General features: G+C 46.4%; 1 protein-coding gene across 2 annotated transcripts; it reads left to right on the plus strand.

Moving 5' to 3' along the window:
• Positions 1–4998: 4998 nt before the first annotated feature.
• On the plus strand, positions 4999–11012 carry nudt12 (nudix (nucleoside diphosphate linked moiety X)-type motif 12). Of its 2 annotated transcripts, none has more exons than XM_079756950.1 (8): positions 4999–5078; positions 6480–6686; positions 6881–7181; positions 7278–7536; positions 7963–8130; positions 8552–8665; positions 10055–10254; positions 10329–11012. In XM_079756950.1, exons 2-8 carry the CDS (start codon positions 6496–6498, stop codon positions 10437–10439), a joined length of 1344 nt encoding a protein of 447 aa, XP_079613076.1. In that variant the 5' UTR covers positions 4999–5078; positions 6480–6495; the 3' UTR covers positions 10440–11012. The 2 variants fall into 2 exon arrangements, with proteins under 2 accessions (XP_079613076.1, XP_079613077.1); XM_079756951.1 differs by having other exon boundaries at positions 5046–5078; positions 6483–6686.
• Positions 11013–11178: the final 166 nt, after the last annotated feature.

Genomic DNA, 11178 nt, shown 5'->3' on the forward strand with positions numbered 1-11178 from the left:
CCTATCACAGTGTCCAGACATCGTCCGGCGCTCACCGGAAGAGGTCAACAAGTGGATAGCAGACGGCAAGCGTTGTCGTAAGTGTGGTCGCACCAACCACGAGCAAGAAGCCTGCACCCTGAAGAAAGCGTGCAGTGAATGTCAGGAGGTTCACCTCAGAGTTCTCCATACCATCACCAAGCCAGGTCCCCGTGTCTACCTCATCACACCGAAGGATTGCGCCTCACTCGCCAACTCCAAGTAAGGAGGAAAGATGTACCTTTAGGTGGTGCCAATCATCATTACCCATGGGAGCAAGTCGCTGCACACCTACGCGATCCTTGACGACGGGGCCGAACGCACAATAATACTGCCAGCTTCCGTTCGTCACCTGGAACTCAAAGGTGAAGCAGAATCTCTCGCTCTGCGGACGATCCGCCAAGACTTGGCTCGCCTCACTGGTGCGTCGGTCAACTTCCATGTGGCCTCCTTGGCACAGCCTTCAGAACAGCACCTGGTTAAGGGTGCCTTCACAGCGGGTCGGCTAGCCCTGTCAGATCTTTCCCTGTAACTGCACTTCAGAAGCGCTATCACCACTTGAGGGGCCTCCAGCTGCAGAACTTCAGTAAGGTGCATCCGCTACTGCTAATCGGTGCAGATTGCACCCACCTGATCACAGCCAAAGAGCCTGTCAGGTTCGGCCCCAGAGGTGGAACCGTAGCTGTTCACACAGCGCTCGGCTGGGTGCTACAGGGTCCAGATGGTCTCGGGTCTCATGCTGCTTCATGCCACATCTCTCAAGCCAGCACCAGATGACTACTACCAACATGTCGATCGTCTCTGGTAGCTCGACGTACTCTTGTTTTGAAGCGAGACGCTAGCAGTACGGTCCCGTCTGGACCAAGAGGCCATGAGCATCCTGGAAGCATGCACTGAGAGGGTCAAGGTCATTGACACATTCCGGTATGCCACACCTCTGCTCCGGGCTAAGAATGCGCCACTGCTGAAAGCTGCTGCCGAAGCAGTTATGCCAATGCTCCGCAGCACAGAGCGACGACTGGTAAAAGACCCAGCTAAGGCTAAAGTCTACGAAGCAGTATGTGTGTGCATGTCAGCATATTTTTCAAAAAGCAAGTTTGCTTTTGGAAAAAGTTTGAGGTCTGTGCATCCTGACACTTGGACCCTGCATGTGGCAGCACACAAGATAGGAACAGAGTGAACCTACTCCCTGGCGCCATGTCAAACCTAACTTATAGGGGAGAGGTGATCAGCTACTTTCCACCATTAATGTATCTATGTGATATATAGGCCTTATAATAAACATAGCTTGCCATAAAATGTAGGGTTCATTTCTTCCATATACAGCAGGGAGTCTCTGAAGGTATCAAAAGCTATAAATGCTCCGAGACCGGAAATTACGTCAAAAGTGCAACTCAGATGGCTGGCGCCCGATGCATCGGAATCACACCATTACTTCTGCACGAAACTCAGAGCAAAAACCCCGACCCAACAAAGTGTTCAAAGCACTTTCCTCCGAGCTTAATGCCGCCTTAAACGATCAGAGTTTCCAGGATGTTCGGAGGTCGGACCTTAAGCTCGGAGGAAAGTGCTTTGAACACTTTTGGGTCTGAGTTTTCGTGCGGAAGCAAAGCTACCCAAGTCCTCCGAGATCATGGCACAACAATGGCTGCCCATTTCATTTATAGACTAAAGTGAACTTGCAGCAAGCACTAAGAGGCAAACTTAACACCCATTCTAACATTTGCATTACGATACATTATAGCTTACAATTATAAACATCACCTGATAAATTCTCGCTCATGTTCAACCATCGCAGGCAGTTCTAATAACTGATTCATCTAATTCAGCCAAGAAGTGCAGAGGTCCCTGCAGGCATCCATACTTGTAGTTGTCATGAAGTCTTGTCTCACAAACGATTTGTTTTTCCGGGTTTTATGTCATAGTCTACGAACGTTTCCTGAACACTCTTATTTCGGAAGAAGGGAAGGTTCACGTAAAGACACGTAAGAGCTTCCGAACCTCCGAGCTACTTTGAAGGCAGCATTTGTATGGAAGCGTGTCGCCCATGGACCTATTAAAGAAAGAACCGCGGACTAAAACATGGCCGCCCATTCATTCCTATGAAAACTGCTCAATGGCGCAGAGGAACAACATGGAGAGATTTGTTTCCGCATCATGGGTGCCTAGCCACGCCCTAGTGCATGACGTACCGGATGCAGAAATATTCTCGTTAACTAGCATTGTTAGCATTGTAGTATCATAAGCGAGAGGTCTGAGCGAGCACAGTCGCATTGTTTACCGACCATAGAAGTATAAGATTATAACCCCCCCGATGATTCTCTACATGTGATCTTTAAATTACACTCCTTCTGCCATCTGGACAACAATTATTATTTAACAATTATTATGCCAGGCGAAAACTTATATTTTATTACATTTGCATTTACATTTAGGGCATTTAGCAGACGCTTTTATCCAAAGCGACTTACAATAAGTGCATTTGTTACAATAAGTACATTTGTCATAAGAAGTGAAACAATATATCGCTGTCGGTACAGTAAAGATGTTCATAGAACCAAGTGCAAGTATTACAATCGCTAGGCTAACCCATTCCCCGTGTAAAGCAATGATAGCAGCTTCTGTAGGTGCTACACAATTAAATACCTTGAATAAGTGCAATGTACAAGTGCCAGGACGTACAACATTCAATGGTGGCTGTGCATTGGTTTCTATGCAGAGTCGAGGTGAACTCTGAACAGGTGAGTTTTGAGTCTTTTGCGGAAGCTGGTGAGCGACTCTGCGATCCTGACATCGGTAGGGAGCTCGTTCCACCACTGAGGTCCCAAAACAGAGAAAAGTTGTGACTTCGCTGATCGACCTTTGCTTGCTCTTGTTGAGCGGAGGGATCGAGCTGGGGTGTGTGGCTTTACTAATGCTTGGAGGTAGGCAGGGGCAGTTCCATCGACTGCCTTGTATGCCAGCACCATCATCTTGAATCTGATACGAGCTATTACAGGGAGCCAGTGGAGGTCTTGGAAGAGGGGGGTTACATGTGAGAACTTTGGTAGGTTGAACACGAGGCGCGCTGCCGCATTCTGGATGCGCTGCAAGGGTTTAATCGCAGAGGCAGGGAGTCCAGCCAGGAGCGAGTTGCAGTAGTCAAGGCGGGAGATGACCAGTGATTGGACTAGAAGCTGAGCTGCTTCCCTTGTGAGGAAGGGCCGGATCCTGTGGATGTTGTTAAGTGCAAATCTGCAGGATCGGGCCACCACAGTGATGTTTGCGGTGCAGCATAACTGATTGTCCAACACTACACCAAGGTTTTTGGCAGTTGGAGAAGGAGATACAGTGATTATTAGTACATGGTATAAAGATAATTATGAGCCTTTGATTGATATCCACAATTTTTTTGCGGAGACACATCCCTGTTCCCCACTTGTATTGGAGTGAACGGGGATATCTACTTCTGGGCTCCATGAATCGAGGGATCCGTCCACAGGCCGCTAAAACCGCCGCTAAACTGCAGCAATACCAGGCTTGGCCGCTGAGCACTGGTGGATTGCGGAAGTATACACTGCTCCTGGGGGCCTTGTGTCGCCCCGTCGCGTTTGATGTGAACAAACAGAGGCTGTTTCCCAATGTGAAGGAAGCATGCTCAACGGCTGCCTTTTTAAGGACGCTATGTCATAGAACCCCGACAAGCACTGTACCAATGTTGGGAACACTCGGAAATTCACGCCCTTATCGCGTCCTTTATTTTTGAGAATTCCGAGATTCCAGGATGCATCGATGGATCCTCAATGAGCCAAAATACCCACAATCCTTTGTGTTCACACGCTGTGCGGGATATTTAAAAATTGCCTATGGAAAGCAATACACATTGCTTTACACAAGTGAAGTTATTTGAATGTTTTCAGAAATATTTTGTGCTGTATTGCTTTTTATAGATTAATCATGTAAATGCAAAAAATGAACCTGTGCGATTTCTTTCAAACGTTTTTGCAATGTAATGATTATATTTTGCATGGATTGATTTGTTTTAATATGTAAGTAGGTGGTGTTAAATGTGACGAAAATAAGCACGTAAACTGTAATATCCGCACATAGACACAAGGGAGCAGGACCAAACATATAAGCTGTAATAACTGCTCATGGCCAAAAGATGGCAGCATCATCACACATGAGGAAGCCGAAGGCAGGCTCTCAAAACCATAGCTGGTCAGAGCACGTAGGCCACGCCTACTCCATAAACAGAGCAGGACCCCGATGAGGGGAGAGATTCTCTAGAGGCATGGCAACCTCGGATGCTCTGTTAAGCGTCTCCCCGCGCGTGTATATATAATTCCCCTCCTATTGCTTCATTGTTACCATACCGAAACTAGGCCAAATAAAGTGAGTTAAAAGCGATCCTGATTCGAGTACCTTTACTAAATATCGCAACATAAAACAAACTACTGTCACCAATAACAATTTCAACAATTATTTATTGTAATTAATTATTTATTAATTATATTACAATATTTAACACTGGAGCAATATTAAAAAGCGGAAGCGCTTCCACACTAGCGAGTCGTTCCAAACTCTGAACGCTACAAACACTAAGCAGCACTTTAGCCCGATCTCCATAGGACGCGACTAGCAAGAAGTGTTCTAGCAAGGCTGCAAGCCTTCACTTTGGGAAACAGGCAAAGCCTAGGCGGCGTAGCCTACATGAAATAGAACGCACTCACCTATACTTTTTTGATCCAGTCCAGCTAGTGTCTGGTTTTTTTTAAGAAAGAAAACAAATAATATAATCAAGTGTTTTAGGTGCTTTAATGTAGTACTCTGTAAGACAAACCTATTCAAAACAATAACGAGATACGACAAATACTAAAGGTAGGTTTGTTGAATTTCCGATTAGATGTATATGCTCATGCCCGCCACATGCACGCTGGCGAGAACCAGACAGTAACACCGGCAGCAACACGTATGACGTATCGGTCTTGAACGCATCACAGCCCGTTTACGCAACTAACATTATACAACACCACAGTGTTCCCCAACGAGGAGATCAGGCTGAAGGAGTCAACGTAAAGGTTATTAATCTACGATCTATCAAATGTTGCTGACATATTTTCATTTGAAGAAATGTTGCTCCAACATCGCTGCTCGCCTTGGTTTTAATATGTATTATCTATCTACCGTTTGTCCATATAACACCACAGTACTAACTTAACCCAAAGAAAGTTTCGACTTTAAATGTCTATCATCCAATTTGAGAATGCCTGTCGTAAAAGGACGATTGTGAATGATAGACAGTAGGGGTGTGCATTTCTCCTTTATAGAACGAGCCGATACGTATGTATCGAGATAAATGTGTTTACGATACGATTCAGGGACGATACATTTTAATATGGAACGATGGATTCGATTCAATGTTCTAACGATCCAGTGCGATTTAATAAAATATCAATCTGATAGATAGTTAATATTCGTTTAACGTTAACACATTCATTTTCTATTAATTAAAATAAGCCTTCTATAAAAGAGACATTGCCTACTTTCAAATATATGTATGGTATAGGGACCATGGAACCTTAGGTTTTTATATTTATTTCTTTATAGCATGGGGGAAAATGGAAGACACATTTATAAATGTAGAACTACATGTCTATTTATTTGTTTATTTATAGAGTTGATCGCTGTCCTACACAATTAAGGAGGGAAATATTGTCAGTATTTCCCTCCTTATAAGACCCAAAGGGCTTCGACACGTTTTATTTCAGATTCGCTGGTGCATGGAAACTCGTTTCACCCATTTCGGACATATGGTTGTTATTCGCTCACTCACAACTCCGGTTGTTCCCTGCTCTCGAGACGCAGGGCGCGCGCGCAAACAAACACAAACACACATACACGGATCCGCCCGCTTCTGTGAATCGTTACACCCCTAATAGACAGGTGTCACTCACATTGAACTTAAGGTTGCTAACATAACTAGCTTGACCTCCTGGATGTAGTCACTCTGTAAGGGTAAATGTGACGAAAATAAGCACGTAAGCTGTAATATCCGCACATAGCCACAAGGGAGCAGGACACTCTGTAAGGGGGGGCTAGAGAGAGCCCCCATGTAGTGCCTTATAGTTGAACATATAAGTCTTATCTGATTGTATTTAATGGCGTTAATCTCCCCAATATTGCTCATCTAGGGGCAGCTTGGGTCATCCCGTTTATATCGGCATGCCTAGGGTTTACCAAAACCATTGTGCGTCATGTATGTGCAAATTTCTGTCAAGAAGTCAGTGGAGACATGTTGAGTATTCTGAGAATGCTTCACAGCCTTATTGACAGAAAGTTATACTACTCTGAAATTACCAAGAATGACTTTTGTGCAACATCGTTTGCGGCTCATCAAAATCAAATTACTTATCCTGTAATATACGAACGATGCTGAAGTTACCGTGTTAACTGAAAACGGTCCTTCCATTTATCTCCAGTAGTCAGAGTGTGAGGATGAACGTGACGGAGGAGATGGTGGAGAGGTTTGTGGACGCGGCATCCAGGGGGGATGTGGCGGCGGTCTCGAGCCTGATCTCCCGCAGCGCCTCCCTCCTCGACCGGCCCGGCGCTAACGGCTGGAATGCTCTGATGCTGGCCGCCCGCAACGGACACTTCACCGTAATAGAGACCCTGCTGTCACACGGGTTCGAACCGCAACCCTCTATAACCCAAACCAAAAAAGTGTTCAAAACTCATGTTGCTATCACGCTGACACTGTGCTTTAATTCTTTAGTTCTAAACAACCTAGTTAAAAATCAACCACTGGACCGAGTAGCCCTCGAATTTTGAACAATCTCCTCTCTCCCCTTCGACCGCTCCCCTCCTTTCCCTCCTTTAGGGCTGATCGCTTGGTCGTAAATCGCTCATCCCAGACAGCCTATGACATCGCCAAGTTCTGGGGTCACACGCACATCGGCCACCTGTTGGTGGAGACGGACAACCAATCCCAACACATCCTAGCGACCACTGACCCGAGCCAGGAGATCTACTTCAGCGCAGAGCCTCTGGACCGTCTAAGCGAGAGGAGGAGCGATGCGGCGTGGCAGCAGGACAAACAGAACCGACCCGACTCCGTCTTCCTGCTCTTCTCCGAACTCAGCCCTCTGGTTCACAGTCTGGAGCCCAGCACAGGGCCTGGGGTAGGTAGTCTGGTCCTCGGAGGTAGACATAGAGGGAGGTTGTCTTGTGTTCTGGCCCCAACAGACTGAGACCAGAAGTTGTTCTGGTCCTAACAGGCTCAGACCAGCTTGTGCCGGTTCTCCTCCTCGCTGGTAAAGGAGTTGCTCCTCAAGCCAGGCTCAGTACTGGTCTTCCTGGGCGTGGAGAGGAGACGTCCCTCCTCCTCCCCTGAGACCTCCAGTGAGCCTCCTGCCTGGTTTGCCATCAACTCCACAGAGGATCCAGAGGTTTTGCTTAAGTTGGGTGGGGAGAAGGACCTCTTCTGGGCACGAAGACCCAACAGGGACCTGCTGAACTTCAGCCAGGACGAGGCAGGTCAGTAGAAGTAGAATGTTTTATTTATTAACTGACGTGTTCAATAGGGATTCCTAGTTAAATTATGATAGATCCATGGAATAAGACCCAGGTGGTAGAGATACATGGCATAGGCACCCAGAATATAGGGACCCATGGGATAGGGACCAAGGAAGTAGCGACCCAGGGCAAAGGGACCCATGAGGTAGAGACCCAGGGGGGTAGAGAAACAGGGGGTTGAGCCCCAGGGCATAGAGACCCGGGGGGGTTGATGCCCAGAGCATAGGGCCCTGGGGGAATAGAGACCCAGGGGCTAGAGACCCACGGTATAGGGACCCAGGGGGGTAGAAACCCTGGGTACACATGCAGCAACCAATCAACAGTGAAGTATCACTTGCCTTGACCTTCTTCTCAGTTATACTCTGTAACTGGACCTCCAACCTACAGGAATCTTAGCGCAGGCACGGGCGGTGTTGGCGTGGCACAGTCGCTACGCCTTCTGCCCAACCTGTGGAAGCAGTTCCAGGTCAGAAGAGGCGGGGTACAAGAGGACCTGCTCCAATGGCAGCTGTAGCAGTCTGCAGGGGGTCCACAACACCAGCTACCCTCGCGTCGGTGATAAGACCCATGCTCTTTTTCTTTCACCACAGTAGTTTGTTTAATTTTGCATGATGTGGTTTGATTTGTGGTACGATGCATAGTTTTAATGCACTGGCTTGATCTTGTTATCACAACAACAGAACACGCTATAGTCCAGAGTCTTTTCAATACTCAGTTTATTAACCATCTCTGAGAATATTATACAAAGATAATAGGTAGGCTTGTAGGGATAGGGAATACATCTCTCTGTGCCCATCCCTAAACCAGCTACAAAGACATTCACTGGGCCTTTCATTAATACTCCAAGTGAAACTGTAGGACTGACTTGTGTGCTTGATGTCCTTCATGGTTTTAAAGACAAACATACACAAGCCCTATTCTGTCATGTGGTGTCTAACCTTTGACCTCCTGGTGTTGTGATTGAACCTTGACCCAGACCCAGTGGTGATCATGCTGGTCATCCACCCGGATGGGGAGCAGTGTCTGCTGGGACGCAAAAAGGTCTTCCCCACTGGGATGTTCTCCTGTCTGGCTGGCTTCATAGAGCCGGGTAACTAACACAAACAACACCACAGAGGGGGTAACTAACACAAACAACACCACAGAGGTGGTGACCAACACTAACAACACCACAGAGGAGGTAACTAACACTAATATCACAACAGAGGAGGTAACTAACACAAACAACACCACAGATGAGGTGACTAACACAAACAACACAACAGAGGAGGTAACTAACACAAACAACACCACAGAGGGGGTAACTAACACAAACAACACCACAGAGGGGGTAACTAACACAAACAACACCAAAGAGGGGGTAACTAACACAAACAACACAACAGAGGAGGTAACTAACACAAACGACACAACAGAGGTGGTGACCAACACTAACAACACCACAGAGGAGGTAACTAACAATAACATCACAACAGAGGAGGTAACTAACACAAAAAACACCACAGATGAGGTGACTAACACAAACAACACAACAGAGGAGGTAACTAACACAAACAACACAACACAGGAGGTTACTAACACTAACAACACCACAGAGGAGGTTACTAACACAAACAACACAACAGAGGAGGTAACTAACACTAACAACACAAGAGAGGAGGTAACTAAGACTAACAACACAACAGAGGAGGTAACTAACACTAACAACACAACAAAGGAGGTAACTAACACAAACACAACAGGAGGTAACTAACACTAACAACACAACAGAGGAGGTAACTAACACTAACAACACAACAGAGGAGGTGACTCCTGAGAGTAGGAGTGAGGAGAGGGACGGAGGAGAAGAGGGAATGTAGAGAAGGTGTAGAGATGCTTCTCCCCCAGGAGAAAGTGTGGTGCAGAGTAAGGAGGACAGATTTGGAGGGAGGGAGAGTGAGCAGGAGGTATAAAGATGTGGTTCTCCACTAGGAGAGTGAGAAGGAGGTATAAACATCTGGTTGTCCTCTAGGAGAGTGAGCAGGAGGCATAAAACCCTTGGAGAGTGAAAATCTTGTTATCACAACAACAGATAACAAGATCTTGGGCTGGGGGGTACCCAGTCTGTCCTGCTCACTGTACCCCCAGCCCATTCTGCCGGCGATTTGAATGGAGAGGAGCAATACATTTCTTTCTGCTTCCGATACGCTTTTGCGGGAGCCAATCAACAAGCTGGCTTTTCCCCCTGGCACATTATTGGCTGGTTTAACACAATGACGACAGGGAAGCGACGACAAGCAGACAATTACGTACAGAGTCATTTTAACTAGTCCCTTTGATCACGCCTATTGTGCTGAAGAAAATGACAGCAGCCTCCCCAGAACAACCTGCAATCTACGATTGAGCTTGGTCTGGCAATAGCCAGGCTATGAGCAGGAGGTATAAACATGTGCTTCTCCTCTAGGAGAGTGAAGAGTTTCAATATGTGGTTCTCCCCTAGGAGAGAGTGTGGAGAGTGCTGTGCGGAGGGAGGTGGAGGAGGAGAGCGGGGTGAAGGTGGGGTCTGTGCGCTATGTGGCATGTCAGCCCTGGCCCGTCCCCTCCTCCCTCATGATTGGCTGCCTGGCCGTCGCACTGTCTACGGACATCAAAGTGGATGAGAATGAGATCGAAGAGGCACGCTGGTTTCCACGGCAAAAGGTCAGCTACTTCCTCAAAACTTGAAGTCACTCGGACAGTGTGCTTGTGATTGTGACCATGTTTTTGTCTTCCAGGTGATTGATGCCCTCTTCAGGGGAGGTAGTCCCGTCCTCCTCCTCTCTCCTCAACAGACCATCGCCCACCAGCTCGTCAAACACTGGATTGGCTGCAACTCCAACCTTTAACACCTCACATACTACACATGAACAGCAACATGCTAAAATCCCAAACATGCATACAACCACCAACATGAATACAACAGTCAACCTCTAACATACTTCATACAAAGGACAACATGCAACCCCAAAACACAAAACCACTATGGAATACCTGAACCCAACATCGGCCTGGATTGAGTTTAATCAAAAGTTTTGATTGGACACATTCACTGCAGATACTCCCTGAAAGGGCAGACAGTCCAAGTGGGACCTCATCAGCCACCAAGCACTTCCAGACTTCAACAAAACATTCAAATGACACAGTTCTTTCCAGAGCAGCCATTTCTTTTTTTAAAAGTCCAAAGGACGTCAGATATTTCCAAGTTATGGCCAATGTAATAAAAGTACAATTTCCTCAATAAAATGGTCTCATGCTGCACACTCTAACCTGGCTGCCCACTGCTCCTAGCTAGGATACCTTCAATACAGAGGAAGAATTGATCAAATATGAGTTCAGTTCATAATTTCAAGTTCATTTGAAATGATTGAATTACAATATTAAAGAGTAACCTGACTCTAAAACCAAACTGCAAATAAAGAATCCCCTGTTGAGCAAAGTTATTTCAATTAATGTGTTGTTTTTTACCAAAGTGTAAACTGCGCTAGGAGAAGGATAAATTATCCTGGTTCAGTCAGGTGGAAGGTAATCGTGTCCAGGGTAAAAAATGTAATCTTTGCTTTAGAATGTATCAAGAAGTGTGTTCTA

The sequence above is a fragment of the Pollachius pollachius genome (assembly GCF_949987615.1).
Source record: "Pollachius pollachius genome assembly, chromosome: 1".
Classification (NCBI taxonomy): Eukaryota; Metazoa; Chordata; class Actinopteri; order Gadiformes; family Gadidae; genus Pollachius; species Pollachius pollachius.

Excerpts from the sequence above, each read along its gene's own strand:
- nudt12 (XM_079756950.1), top strand. The coding sequence starts at position 6,496 with ATGAACGTGACGGAGGAGATGGTGGAGAGGTTTGTGGACGCGGCATCC. Across the intron at positions 7,537-7,962 it reads CTTCAGCCAGGACGAGGCAG|GAATCTTAGCGCAGGCACGG; the intron begins GTCAGTAGAAGT and ends TCCAACCTACAG. Across the intron at positions 8,131-8,551 it reads CACCAGCTACCCTCGCGTCG|ACCCAGTGGTGATCATGCTG; the intron begins GTGATAAGACCC and ends ACCTTGACCCAG.